The sequence below is a fragment of the Falco biarmicus genome, chromosome 8 (genome assembly GCF_023638135.1).
Source record: "Falco biarmicus isolate bFalBia1 chromosome 8, bFalBia1.pri, whole genome shotgun sequence".
Taxonomy (NCBI): Eukaryota; Metazoa; Chordata; class Aves; order Falconiformes; family Falconidae; genus Falco; species Falco biarmicus.
Genome location: NC_079295.1, coordinates 42,599,987 through 42,615,104, shown reverse-complemented (window position 1 = coordinate 42,615,104; position 15,118 = coordinate 42,599,987). Strand labels below are relative to the sequence as shown.

General features: G+C 37.7%; 1 protein-coding gene across 5 annotated transcripts in view; it reads left to right on the top strand.

Moving 5' to 3' along the window:
• The window catches only part of STAM2 (signal transducing adaptor molecule 2), a 27,387-nt gene extending 12,269 nt beyond the window's left edge, over positions 1 to 15,118 (top strand). For 3 of the 5 annotated variants that reach the window (XM_056348618.1, XM_056348622.1, XM_056348619.1), the window contains 11 exons: positions 8 to 103; positions 2,917 to 3,063; positions 4,728 to 4,797; positions 5,544 to 5,730; positions 6,574 to 6,668; positions 7,411 to 7,493; positions 7,663 to 7,750; positions 8,562 to 8,616; positions 9,284 to 9,437; positions 10,950 to 11,119; positions 11,349 to 15,118. In XM_056348618.1, the coding sequence (XP_056204593.1) occupies positions 8 to 103; positions 2,917 to 3,063; positions 4,728 to 4,797; positions 5,544 to 5,730; positions 6,574 to 6,668; positions 7,411 to 7,493; positions 7,663 to 7,750; positions 8,562 to 8,616; positions 9,284 to 9,437; positions 10,950 to 11,119; positions 11,349 to 11,580 (1,377 nt within the window). In that variant the 3' untranslated portion in view covers positions 11,581 to 15,118. The remainder of the gene's footprint in view (positions 1 to 7; positions 104 to 2,916; positions 3,064 to 4,727; positions 4,798 to 5,543; positions 5,731 to 6,573; positions 6,669 to 7,410; positions 7,494 to 7,662; positions 7,751 to 8,561; positions 8,617 to 9,283; positions 9,438 to 10,949; positions 11,120 to 11,348) is intronic. The other 2 variants (XM_056348621.1, XM_056348623.1) reach the window with 1 other exon arrangement.

Here is a 15,118-nt window from a genome sequence, read left to right as displayed (position 1 = left end):
TTGTCAGCTTTTAGGAGCCTGTGTATCAAACTGTGGAAAAATATTTCACTTAGAAGTATGTTCTCGTGATTTTGCTAGTGAAGCTCGAGGTATAATAAATAAGGTAATGTTTTATAACCTTAAGTACTGGGGGAGGATTATTTTGGTAACTTTGCTGTGTCTCAGCATAGGAAAGAATTGGCAAAACTTAATGTTCTAGTTAATAGGCATTTTCTAGTCTTTGTGCAGTTGCACATACTGCCAGCTGTTTGTCTTATCACTGAAATTTGTGTACTGCAATTTTTACTGTGAGAAAATAAAGTATTAAAGAAGTGACAGGCTGATAATACCTACTTCAGGTTTTTACAAAATGACATAAGCAGTTTTAATTAAAATCTGTGACTCTTCTTAAGCTAAATTAATTCGATAATGGTGAAGGCAGCTTTTCTTGAAGATATTTTTTTATTTGGCTCGAGTGAAATTCATAGGCTGAAGTACAAAGGGAAAACTGAGAAAGTTAAATTACATTTTTACAAGGAAAAGGGGAAAGTCTTGACACAACTTTCTTAGTTTCTAGGGATTCTCAGAACGTTGAATGAGGAAGTAAGCAAGAAAGGAAGACCTGAATGGTTAGGGTCAAGCAGCTGATGGGATCTAAATCTGGATGTAATGAATTGAATAAGCAGAAAGAGATTTCCCTTAATTACTGTACCAGTTGAAGATAAAAATGGCTAATGGGTTGAAAAGAAGTTAGTTGTCAAATATATGGGAGGCCGGGAATCATCAGAGGTTGAGCAAAGCAATTAAGGAAACTAATAAAATTGCTGGGAAGCAAAATGAGTTCACAGCTCTTCTGTTTCTTGCTTTGTGTGGAAAAATAGGTCTTAAAGTCCTCCCCTTTGTTCTCATTAGCCATGGTCCATTCTGAAACAGAACATTGACCTTCATGGTCTGACAGCACTTGTGGATGTAAAAGGAAACCTTTAATCCCACTGAAGAATGGTCTACTGGAGTATAATTTATTTTGTTGTTGGGAAATACTTACGTTTTACTCATGTCCCTGGCCCACTTGGAGGAATAATCTTAAGAGGGCAGATAAAATTGTACTTTCTCCCTTTTCTCCAAAAGAAAATTAGTTCAGACAAGTGTAACAAATGTCTTTGTGCTGATACTGAGCCCATCCAGCTACATCTCTCCTTTCAATTAAATGCATGGTTGAGCCCAAACTTGTCAGCGTTCTTTCTGTTCAACATATGTTTACGTGCAAGGCACAGGCTTACAGTGTGATCTGAACTACACTCAAATGAGAAATCTTGCCCTTGCATTTGTGCAGTCCCAGACTCTTATCCAGACAAGCCAAGTGAAACAGATGTAGGTGAGCCCAGCAACCCCAGAATCATTTTTCACCAGCAAGTATCCCCAGGTTGGTTAGTTTGGGTGCTCTGGGTTCAAACTGTAGTCCTTCTCATGAACTGTCAACAAAATCAGAAAGTGGATGGAGCCTGAGGTGCCTCGATCCGTGTTTTATCCTCGTAACGTTGACATGACCTTCACATACATTGGCTGCTTTTCTGAATAGTGGCTCTTTTTGCTCCAGTGAATTTTGTAAGTCTACATAATCACAGGATTAACAGCAGCTGATGTCTAACGTTTCGGAGGGATACTCTGAAGGGTATTCTTTAGCCATACAGTAGAATAATACTTGATTCTGACCTGCTTTTCTGGAGGTGGATTATCACTTTGGGTGGAGTTGTTAGCACCTAAAATTTGCAGTGCTGAATGAAATCGGTGATCCTGTGTAGATTTAGAGTAGCTGTACATTCTGTGGATGAGGATGGAGGAAGGGGAGCTGTAGAGTCTCTTTCATGTGAGAGGCTGGAGAAAACTGTGGGAGCCAGAGGAGCTGCAGGCAGAGCGTGAACTTGATCTTGGTTTGCCCTCATTCCAAGCAGATATCTTCATTTACCAATCTGTGTCCCTGCACCTCAGTTCCTAATTCAGGAGCTGAGTGTGTAAACTGTTCCATGAGCTGGGTGGCACTGTACGTAAGGTGTACCTTTTTGTGAGAGAATCTGAAACAAGGAGACATACCTATATACATACATACAGAGATGGTTCGAAGATCAGGTTTTTGTGAGATCCTGTCACCTGAGAAGTCAACAGGGAGAAATGGGTTTCTGGCATCTGAGGAGAGGACAGCAGAAGTCATAAAAGATAGGGAAGGTATGTTGTCTCGTAGGGAAAGATGGTATCTCATATTAAACCAACTTAATGTGGTTGGGTGGCAAGTAACAATACAAATTAGAAGTAGTGAAGAGAAAGTTGAAGTAAAATGGAGGGTAACTAACAGAGGTGCAGGAGGGTTGAGATAAGCATGGCAAATAACCTGAATTTCTCCAAAACTACTGAGGTGGAAACATGGCTAACATTTGAAAAGTCAGAAAGTTTGTCAGTCTTTTTCCTTAACCATTCCTTAATCACCCACTATTGACTCCACTAAAATAACAGCAGGTGAACTGCCTGCAAGATCTAAGCTTTAGCTGTGCAAGAGAATTTGCCTCAGAGGATTGCTGTATGTGTTGAAAGAGCCCAGATTTAGAATAACTGGTTGTTTGCTAGAATCAGGGAAATCAGAACTACCTGCAGTCGGTTGCTGCTTTGGGATAATGGTGTTGAAATCTGCTATGCCAGCTTTCCAACAAAAGGATGATGCTCCAGAAGCTAAGTGTGTTATCTGTAGTAGCGGAATCAGTGTATAAAAGACCATATGATCTAGGCTCTGTTTTCCTTTTTTTTTTTTTTTTTAATCAGGACATTTAATAATTATTAAGGGTGTTTATAGTAAAATGGTTTTGGTAACAGAATTTTACTGAGAGGGAACAATTCCTGTTCGTTTTGAGGTACGAGCATCTCTTTCCATGCAATTTTGTCTTCTAGGCTCATCCGAAAGTATGTGAAAAGCTAAAAACTCTAATGGTGGAGTGGTCGGAAGAATTTCAGAAAGACCCACAGTGTAGCTTAATATCTGCAACTATTAAAGCTTTAAAAGAAGAAGGTGTAACTTTTCCTGCAGCAGGATCGCAGGTAAAAGCGGATTTGGAATACATGGTACTGTTAGGTTCACTGGTCCTGGCGGCGAACAAAGGAAAAGTGTTCAGACGAAATCTTTTGTGCTTTCGATCAGAGGAGAGTAGGATCCTTTTTTGGGTTTGGTTGCCTCTTTATGCTGAGGTTCACCTTTGTTCATTTTGGTTTTTTGTGTCCTTGGCTTCCTAAGAAAAATATAACAGACTAAAGGCTGTTTCATGATGCCCTTATGAGTTGTTTCATTTTAGATCCTTTCTTTACTTCCAATAATTTTTAAAGCTTCATTGAGCAGTCACCACCTTAACTCAAAGCAATTCGACGCCCACACTTTGTACATGGTGTTTCATGGTTCTGATTGCTGACTCGGAGCGCATAACCTTCATTTTTCTTCAAAGAGCCTCACAAAACAGGGTAATATCTGGAATGGAGACATTTGTGAAGGAGATCTGTACCATGCTTTCCTTTTCCAAGCCTCCATTTCTTGTTCATGCCGCTACCTGCCCACATCAGGAATTGTTCCAGCTCTGCAGTAGGTGGGGTGCTCCAGCCCCTAACCCTCACCCTTTGTATTTTACTTCAGGTAGCATATTATGCTTAATCTTATAGCTGGCAGATATGATGACAGGTGGTTGGGTTTTTTTTCTACACTTCATTATTGATGCTTCTAAATATTTTCATGCTAATTACAAGTCAAGTGAAGATCAGTCCTGAAAATGAGAACTACAGCTTCTATTACGTATTCCTTAAATGAAGTTTACTTTTCTCTGTATTAAACACAGAGAGGTTTTTTACTTTTACAGTCTTTCCTTCCTCCACAAAGATGTTTTCACTTCTAAATGTAGGACATGTGTTAAAACATATGGAAGAAACATGGAAGATCTAGAGTACTGGCAACCAGTTATGCTTCCTTTCCTACAAATACATATGAAATGATATCTTGATGTTTTTACATCAAGCAAAGCTGAGATCTGTTAGTATTTGGTGCACTTGTAGGATTGTTTTCTAGGACCATTGATAAGTTCTAGACATGGCTACTGTCTGAAACTTCATTCCCGCTATGTGCGGGAAGACTTCCCTGTCAAAATGAAAACTCTTGATTTTACTATGCTGTGAGGAGACTTGTATTATTTAAGCCAGCAGCTCCCAACTTGATGTACATTTGCTCTTCTTTCCCATTGTCCCACCAGCAGAGAGATAGGGTGGCTTTTTGCTCTGATATGGAGAGAGATCTCCCTCTTCATTAAGTCCAGCTGCTGCCTAATAGCTTGGATCTTTGCAGCAGATGTAGGACTCCGAAGAGCTTTTCTTCCCTTTGAAAGGGAGGGGTGGAGGACAAAGGTGGAAAGGGTAGTCATTTAAATGAGTAGCCTCACTTCAATAAATGAGGCTAAAATAATTGTTTAAAGGAGATCAGTTATTTAAATATAGGTCTGATTATTTATTTTACTTTGTTTCTTACTGAGAACAAAATAAAATATGCCTGAGATTCTGAAGAGTGCTTATTTTTTCTTCTAGAAGGTCATCTTGATTCAGTAATGAAATGCTACAATAAGGCAGCTAACCAGGAACAACTTAACACTAATTTTTTTTTAAGTATATAATTATAGAGCTTGCTTTTTCATTTTTAACCTGAAAAAAATCTGCTGTTAATACTTTTGCAGGCTTCCACAAATGCTGCTAAGAATGGTTCATCATTAAGTAAAAACAAAGAAGATGAAGATATAGCTAAAGGTAAATGGCTAGTCACAGGCTTGGGTTAGACTTGTGTCCTGGAAGTTTTGTTAAAATGCACAGAAATAGGAAGTTGTACTCTCTTCTGCTGCATCAAATTGAAAGTAAGGGCACAGCAGGTTGGGAAGTAGTATACTGTATCATTCCAGGTGTTTTCCTCATGGATGAGGATTTGGGGTAAAATACATTCTTCCCCATCACATAGCCATTAGCTTTGTTTTGTGACTGCTTTCTCTCCAGTGAGTTTGGTCTTCTCCCTTCTGCAGCCACATGCTTTATTTTAGCCTATATCTTGATGTTTTTGTTTTTTTTTTTAAAATCAGAACATATAAATGTTTGTTTTCTCTCACCTCTTTCTTGGATATAGTTACTGTTGTTCAGATATCATAGTGAAGAATTTATGAGTATTTCTGATCGTGCTAATGATGCTACTGACAGTAGTAGTGTGTGCACCGCTTCTAGTGGGCTGTACCATGAAAAGCAGAGGTTTTTTTAAATGATTCATAACTTGTGCATGATTATGTCTTGTCTTTTTAATCTTGTTGCTGCGCAGAGTAAAGCTGTTGAAACACGAAATGTGGCTAGTAGTTTGGAGCAAAGATCTTAAACTTAAAATATTAGAGAAGCAGATACAGACCATGTTTGTAATATAGCAATATTTTTCTTTTTTTATTAGGAAAGCAAACTGCCTTTGTATACAGGGATAAAATATACAAACTCTTTTTTTTCCCCTCCCCTAATTGTAGCTATCGAATTGTCTTTGCAAGAGCAGAAGCAGCAACAATTGGAAACTAAATCCTTGTACCCATCTGCAGAAATTCAGCAAAACAATCAGAACTCGAGGAAGGTGCGAGCTCTGTATGACTTTGAAGCTGTCGAGGACAATGAGCTCACCTTTAAAAGTGGAGAAATTATTTTTGTATTGGATGACAGGTATAATATACTCAAGATGAAGGTGCCTTTATTCCACTACTGTGTTTTCTTAGGATATCAAATTTTTCCTGTGATGCTTTTTCCCCACATAAATGTATATTGTCACTCTGGCCTCCCTCAAATCCCTTTATTTTCTGCCATTCTTTCCATACTCCCAAGTTTTTGACCTCAAGTCATTTTTGATGCAGGGAGAACCTTGCTCTATTACATTGGGTATTTCATGCTGTGGTGTAGGTCCACTTTGTAGTTTTTAAGATAAGCGTTAGCTGGTTATAACATGTGCCATAAGAATGTGTGTACACATCACAGTGCTAAATTCTGGCTGCTTTGAGAAACTGTTAAATCTCTGGCTATCAAGCATCATGTTTGCTAAGAAAAAAACTGAAGAAAAAATACTTAAAATATTTTTTGTTATCACCGTTGCCTCAATGATATCCGAGAAGCAGTACTTCTTCCCTGCTAATGCTGTTCTCATTTAATAGAGTTTGACAGCTCAGTTATCTCTAATGTTAATCCCCACTTGTGTACTACTTCTAAACTTTTAGAAAAAGCTATAACGGGCTGTCATCTAATCAGTCAAAAGAATTGAAGAGTTGTGTTATTTTTGAGTGATTGCTACTGAATGATTTTACTTCCTTCAATCCCTCCTCCCCACCCCTCTGCCCCAGCTCCTGTCTTTGGCTTTGCTGGTAATCTCTACAAATGTTCTCCATTGCCTTTGTTACTGGATACACAGGGAAGCAGTGTAGTGGCTCTCACAGGTTTTCTGTCAAAAGCCCAAAATATGTCACTGGCACTAAACGTTGATATTCAGAGTTTTGTAATACATCTTTGTTTCCCCAGTGACACCAATTGGTGGAAAGGTGAAAATCATAGAGGCGTAGGACTGTTTCCATCTAATTTTGTGACTTCTGACTTAAATGTGGAAACCGAGTCAGGTAAGTGAGCTACTAAACGCTGACAGATAATTTTAGAAAGGTGGGCTTACGGTGGAACTACTAATTAGTCCATCAGCAAAATAATTTTCTGAAATCAGCCCAGGGAAAGAATTCAGAGACATCCTGCCCTTGTTTCAAGCGAGCGAGCAAGCAAGCGTATACCACTGCTGTAACTCAATTTAGCAATTTCTGTCTTCTGATTCTCCTCTTAAGTTGTTACCTTTTCTTGTTCGAGAAATTCCATTCAATTTACCGTAATTCTTTGTCAGTAACATACTACATATGAATGCAGTCGCTTGCCATTTAAAAAGTCAAAGTCTCTTTTCAGACGTCAGACCTAGTATGGAGTAACATTCATACCTGTGTCAGTGGTTTGTAAGAATCACATCGTTAGCTTTATTCATGCTCATGATACCAAAATAAGTCTTAACACTTACGACTTGACTGAAAGTAACCACACATGTGTTGGAGGTGGTTCTAGATGCTAATATGACTCAGGAGTCTTTCCCTTGCTTGGCCTAGGTTCATAATCAGGCTAACAGCCCAAAGGAAGCAGCTTGTCAGAACATTTTCTAGGCAAACCCGTTTTCCCTTCTGCAGCAGCTAGGTGCATCACTGCTTAAACTACTTACTCAAATTTCTCTCTCATTTAAAGAACTGATGGAAAGCAAGGAGAAAATGTGTATTTTAAGGTAGCATAGTAACACAGCTACAGAAAAGAAACTAATGTTTGTTCTTTCAGCAACTGTGGATAAAAATTCTGTTCCTGAGGATGCTGCAGAAGAAATTAAGAAAGCAGAACCTGAACCAGTTTATATAGATGAGGTATGCAGTCACTTTCAATATAAAATAATTGCTGAATACATTGGTTGAAACATTCTTTTGTTACTGAATGTTAGCAGATGATCCTTTTTATATTAACTTTTTAAATTTGAAAATAGAAACAGTCTCTGCCGTGCTTCAGAGATAACTGTTCTTAATCTTTACCTTTCAGGATAAGATGGATAAAACACTGCAGGTACTTCAGAGTATAGATCCGACAGATTTAAAACTTGATTCTCCAGATCTTCTAGACTCAGAAGGTACTTTGAGCACTAAGTTAGCTAGTTGTTTTATTTCTTCTGACAAATACATTTTGTGGATTAAGCTGGTAATTAATTTGCATTTATTTTAAGCTTAGAGAACCTGTGGTCTGTACTAATAGTGTGTTGTATAATAGCTTACTTCACAGTGAGAGCATGGGGCTATATGTATAACTAAATTTTCTAATAGTTGCCAAGCCAACTCCCGTGTTTAGCAGAATAATTTGCATAACTACCAGTTAGTGTAAAATCCCTGATCTTTGCAGGATCCATCCACCTATCAAAACTCTGCTTGAAATAAGCAATTAATTTTATGTCAAAATTTCTCCAAAGTACTGCTGACTAGGAGGAAGTTAGTTGAGTTTGATTAAAGGCCAGTTAGTTCAAGGTGTGTAATAACAATTGAGTGTACATTAAAAAAGTGATGTTCCTAGAATGGAGAAAGTGAAAGCAAAGTTCTACAGTACAGCAGATCTAGACAGATTCATAGGCAGTTTAGATTGGATATTCCAGTAGGAGATGAAAGTCTTAGATCTTGCACAGCACAAGCAAGAACGCAGAATTTTCCGTGTTTTAGCAGTAGTCGTTCGTTTGAGAGGGTAGAGGGGAAAAAGCAGAGAGGATGACAAGGCAGAATAACCGAAGTATTTTTTTCTGTCTATTTGGGCTGGAGGAATGGGACACACGTGATAACTAGGTGCACTCTCCAATTTTGTGTGCTGTTTTAGTGTACTTGGATAAAGTATTTTTTGACTGTTTAAACTTTTAATTGGGCAAGAGACTAACTACCTTGACACTTTTGTCTTCACAGATATTTGTCAACAGATGGGTCCAATGATAGATGAAAAACTAGAAGAGATAGATAGGTGAGCCGTAGCTTCTGCATTGTTTACTTTGATTTAATTTAAATCGTGCAGTTCTGGTTTTTTTGGTTTTGTTTTTTTTTTTCACTTTTATCTCCCAAGCTAGAAAATCGTGCAAGAAAGAAATTTTGACAACTCTGTTCTGATAACGCTTAGGGCTGAGGTCCCAGTGTGTGTAATAAGGTTTGATTGCTGCTCTCCAAAATTCACTGCATAAGTTGCTGGATGCCTTTTGTAGTAGCATGTTTTAAGTGTAGCCTTTTGCAATCTATCTAGAGCTTGGTGCTCTCAGGCTGCTGCTGACTGTCCTCCATGACAGAAAATACTATTCAATGCTGTCTTAACCTCTTCCCCCTCAGACTCCTAGGGATATCTGAGGTTGAAAAGAAAAGGTAACAAACACCTGTGGAGTTGCTTGCGTTATTGCAGCTGGGGAAGAACAGTTGTTCACCATTTGGACTCTCCTTCCAGTCCCATTGCTGTAAGAGAATGGCGTAAGGAACAGAATGGCAATTTTACAATGTAGATGTGCAAGAAATTGATCATCTACCTTTATAATTTTTTTCCCTTGCATAGTCAACACTGTTTAATGAACCACTCTTCTTTTTTTACTATGTTAACATTAGATGTTAGAGAAACTTAGTGTTTGCGTATATTTGTTTTGAAACAGAAAACATTCAGAATTATCTGAATTGAATGTGAAAGTTCTAGAAGCTCTGGAGCTTTATAACAAATTGATGAATGAAGCACCGATGTATTCGGCCTACTCAAAACTCCACCATCCTGCACAATATCCACCTACATCTTCTGGTGTTTCAGTGCAGGTCAGTATCCCTTTCTGGAAATAGGGACTTTCCTAATATAGATTTCTACTTAAAAAGATGACAGCAAAAATGAAGTGTATGCTTTCTTGCTAGCCTACGAACAATCTGATATTGCCTGGTGACTTCTTATAGCCTTTAGAATAAAATATCATTTATGCACTGGAACAGGGTACTTCAATTTGCAGTTACCTGCTTGTACAATAAGGTACACTTGTTCATTTTGCTCCACTTAGCAGAAAGATACTGTATTGAAAATACTAAAAGATTCCTCTCCTAATTAATTTTCTACAGTTAGAAATGTGTGGTTCAGCAGCTTGGTGGATATTCTTGCTGTGAGTCATGTCCTCAGTCTAAAAGTAAAATGTTACCTTCTTATAACAAGGATATGAGTGAGCTTTAATATTAGTGCATTAATCATGAGTGCAGTGTACTTTTTCTAAACATAGAAACTCTAGTCTGATTTTAGTTCTTCCTCCCCCCTTAAGAAATGAACACGTTGTCTTAGGGGGTATAGTTGCTCAAAACTGTTTTACAGTATCTCTAATGTACCATATTGGTGTTTTAAGAAAACAAAAATGGAGGAAAAGAGAGAAAGATTCTTTTTGGAGAAAGCACAGAATGGGTGTTTTTACTTTAAGTGAATTTTACTTTAATGTTAATTGTTCAGTGGGAAAAGAATAGTTGCCATAGCAACTGCTAGATCTGAATATATGTCAGTTAAAAGTAATTCTGTGTCCTTAACTCCTGGCAAGGATGGAAAATTTATTATATTTGGAGGTTAAAAAGTAATTTAAGCCAAAAGGCAAGTGAAGTTTACTATTTCTTCCAAGATGCATGCTTCCGGTGGTGAAAAATACAAGATAATGGTAACCTTGCTGAGCTTAGCATAGTTACTTGGTACAAACCTGTCTGTTCCTCAGTGTCCATATACTACCCGAAGTCCAAAACCAATGAGCAGCATAGGCTTCTGTAGGCTGAGTGTTATAACACCTGTTCTACCTGAATTTTGAGTAAAGACTTGCATTACTGTAAACCAGAATTAACAAGAAACTCAAGTTTTTGCTTTCCTTTTGTGTTATAATCTTAGAATAGTCTTATGTTTCAATTTCCAAAATGTGTGAAATAACAAATCTCATGTGGCGCCCATGTCCTTACTCAACTCTGTGCGTCAAAATATGTAAGGATTGAACATTTACAAAGAAGAGGCAAATGGGAGAGAAAGAAATAAGGTTTCTGGGAAGGGCTGAGGTCTTGTACGTGGTACAAAAGGTTCTTCTTTTGAATATTAAGCACTGATCTCGTTAGCAGTGCATTTGTGAAGAAGGTTCTTTATTTGTGAAATAAAGGATGCCTATTTAAAACATATTATGAAAAATTAGTTGATGTCCATTCAGCCTTTGAACCCTAACATACTTGTTTATTGTAGTGGTATTCTGTGCCACGTTTGCTGCTACTTAATTGAAAATAAAAGGTATAAAATTACATTCTTTTTAAATTTTGTTTTATTTACAGTCATACCCTGTACAGGCACCTAGTGGAAACTACATGATCCAGGGTGTTCACCAAGTCACCATTTCCCCAGGTTATAGCCTAGGACCTGATCAGATGGGGCCGTTGAGGTCTCTGCCTCAAAGTATAAATTCTTCTGGAGCAACTCAGCCAGCTCAAGCTGCCTATTTAAGGTATTGCCTCAGCAAACTGTTAAATCACCTTCTTCCTGGTGCTAATTTTACTACTTTGTCTAGAGGTTGGTTGTGTGTTCTTGGGATATTTATGATGGCATGTAACACTGATTGTTTTGAAAATATACAGATTGCTTTTGGACTAAGCAATATTCTTCTTTGCAAGCCTACTTATCAGATAAATAGATAGGAACTTGTCAGAATTAGATTTGTTTTTGTTTTGTTACAGCCCAGGACCAGATTCTGTGTTAAACCAGACATACGTGAACCAGAACCCTGGCCTTCAGTCAGCTGCCAGCACAGCTGCTTACACCCAGCAGCAGATGGGAATGTCAGTGGATATGTCAGCTTACCAGAATAACACATCGAGTTTGCCTCAAGGACCAGGTTATCCTGTGGCAGTTCCTGCTCATTCCGTTCTACAGCAACAAACAAATTACCATCAACAGCCTCTCCTTTAAAAACAAACCAGCTCGTATTTCTGAATTAATGAATAAATGTTGCCTGACCTAATGATTTTTATGAATACCTGTCATGGATATCAAAATACGTTTTCCTTTTAAATAACCCAACTTACCGCATTAGGGTGATGCGGAGTAAAAATATGCATCAGATCTGATTGTTAAGCATTTGCATAAAGATAACTTGAACTAGATTAGCTGATGGTTTAAAATAGTTTCAGATTACTTTGAGCCCTTATTTCGGTGCTTTCAAGAGACGCCACTTGTGAATCTTAAGTTAAAAGACTGTCCAGAATAATTTTATTTGAAATGTGTTTCTTGAGGAAAACTTGAGGATGCCTAATCATTGTTAATGTGTTGCTCTCATTATGCATTGCCTCCTCTGGTATCTTGCTATAATCTTCCTATCCAAGTGGCTTTAAAGAATCTCTGCAGATTTAGACCACTTTCCCTCTGCGCTGCTGTAGTGAGCTTTACAATAGGATGCGCGCTGCGTGATTGTAACAACTGCATGAGTTCAGCAGATGAGAGCTGGAAGAGAAAACTATTTGATATTTGTGACAGCGAGGACCATGTACCTACAGAAATAGGAGAAATCAGATTTTTTTACAGTGCTGCCTGCTAGTTTTGCGGTAACTGCGGAGAACTTCTGTTGTGTTTCTCTTGAAGGAAACAGGTGGGGTTTTGCTAGAACTCGCTTGAGTCTTTTGGCAGAGGTGGTACTGCAAGCACACGTCTCCTTCCAAGAGCAGGCAAGGGGTGCTCCCAGCTGACTGTGTGGGCACTCTGTGGATACAAGGTGCTGAGCCAGAAACTTGTACAGAATCTCTTATCTTTTCCTTTTTGGATGTATTTAGAAGTGAAGGAGTATTGCAGTTCCTTGTGGTAAAGGAAGGGGGCTCAAGAATGTTTGAAGCTTCTTAAGACTGTGAGAATCTGCCTTGTTCCCTTTCCAAGGGGGAGCCGAGTGGAACAGGAACCATCTTTATGGGACCAAGGAGTTCTTCCCTCTCTTGGATTTCCTTTCTCTGCCACCATGCCTAAATAAATGCCGATTGCAGTCAGAGAAACTCTTAAGCCATTTGGAAAAGGTGTATTTAATGCACTACTATAGGCAGAATACATGAGCTTTGTGAGTGGGATTGTGCTCCTCGTTTAATACAAGGAGTGGTTGTGTACTGAAAATGGCAGATGTGTCTTCAGAAAAGGAATTGCCTTGGAACTGTGGAAGTGTAGCATTTGGTGGCCAAGAAAAGAAATTGAAGAATTTCTTCCCTGATGCACTTTTTTAATGGGTGGGGTTTGTACAAGTGGAGCAGATGAGCTGAATTACCTTTCAGGAATGTGGGATTTCTTTCTTTTGTTGTTTCAACCTCTGGAAAAAATCGCATCATTTCCCTCCTTTTACCTACTCACTTTAGCATAATCATATTTATACCTACTTTAACAATTTTATGATGAGTAATAATCTTTAGATTGGGAAAATAATGGAAGCAAATTGCTGATAAAAACATCTTGATTAAATGCATGAAACTCCCAGATGTCTGAATAAGTATGTTTGGTGTATAAATTTTCTACCAAATTGGAGCTATCAGACTGTAGACTGTTGTTGAGGAATAAAAAACACTCTTCACTCAGCGCCACCTCCATTTCTTTTCCATTTTATTTAATTATTTAGTGTCATGACCTTACTCATTTGCAGCCTTATGCTTATGCAATGAGGTGTACAGTACCTGCTCTTTAAAGCATTTTTTAATTTAAATTTGTGCAATTGGAAGGAAGCTTTTGTCTTTCCTTTTGACATGACTTTAATTTGTCCTTATGCTTCCCTTTGAAGTAGCTTAGCGTAAATAACACATGTTGCAATACTGAAGTACTTTGATAACTTGTTCCTTGTGTTCTTTAAGGAAAAGAATTAATTTCAATGCTGCTGTTCAAAATTCTTATTGTTTGGAGATTTTTTTGTAAGAGTTTACTTTGTTCCAAGTTGGTGTGTAGTCAAACTAAACCTTGCTTATATCATTTATGTAGATTCTCCATGTTTGCTAGGAAATTGCGGCTGAGGTAGGTATTTTTATGGGATTCAAAACTTTGGTCCAGCAGAAATATTGAGTATCTTAAATTGAGATAGCTAAACAGGTGTGATTTGATTATATTCGGTTAATTATTAAATATAAATAATGTACATACTCATTTGTCTGAGATTTTTCTATGCAGCTACATATATGCATACTGTTTAAGCCTGAAATTTTATAAAAGCAGGATTTGTCATTGTCATCTCTTATATTCCTAATTCTGTGATATGCAACTTGTAGATAGTGTAAAATAAATTAATTATTATTAAAATAGTGTACTGAGAGGGTTTTGGTGTTAATAGGATCTGGTTTTTCTCATCATACTTCTATACATTATCATATTTATTTTTAAGGCCTGATTGTAACTGAACATGCTGCCAAAGGATTTATCTAACTTCAGATTTCTACATTAGGTTTCTACCTACTGTTTTATATCAGGAATCAACGGTAGAGAACTTCTGCTTTTTCATATAAACTCTTAATGGTTAACATAGAAATTTGTGCAACTTTATAATGAGAATTATATTGTAATACATTTGTTTCATGGGCGTTGAAAATATCAGTACTAGATAATTTTTCATCTGGTATGAGTTGGCAACCTATTATGTCTAAGTTATAGTCAGCTGAAAGCAAGAATTGAATTTGTCTAATATCACCATGCAGAGACATGTTTTGAGAAATTGTGGTCTTTCATCCAGCCTTGATGTGACAAACACATTGTCTGTTTAATTTGATAAAGAAATTGCAAATGTAAGAAAATGACATTGTTTCTGTAATAAGTAAACCTTAAAAATAATATTCTGTGTTCGTTTTACTTCAGGTTTTGTTTGTAGATGTTCATGGACTTGTGGAACAGTAATTCTTCTGAAGGCTGTCCTTTAGAGAGGAGAGCTGAGCAGGATGTGGCTGCAGCTGCAATCTCTTACATGAATTATTTTCTGATAGGAAGGTATTTTTTTCCTTATTTTTATCTATGCATCTTTTCTAAGGAATAATAGGCACTACTCTTGCTTACATTGAACACTGTGATGTATCTGTTGAATGAATGACTTGTTAGAATTTATGGCTCTTACATTAAATTTTGTATGAAGCTGACTCAAACTGTTTTGAATTGGTGAAAATGGAAAATGAAGGGAAGGAAACGCTGCTGGGGCAGGGTCTGAGCACAGCTGAGCCTTCACAGTTCTGCTCCCTTCACCATAACGTCTTCTGGTCGGCTAGCGAGCAGTCCGGCTCCCAGCGAGCAGCACGCCTGAGCTTCGAATTCAGATCAAGGTTCTGCTTCTTTTTGGTTTGGGGTTGAAGGTGACTGGTTAATGGATGTATCACAGTTCTTACAGAAAATGATCTTAAAGAGTTTGCAGTATTAAAAATAGGGGGTCTGTTCTATTGGACTATCCATTTGGCCTCCTGTCTGCGATATGTGTGCGTTGCCTTGTGAGAATAAACCAATGTTTAACACA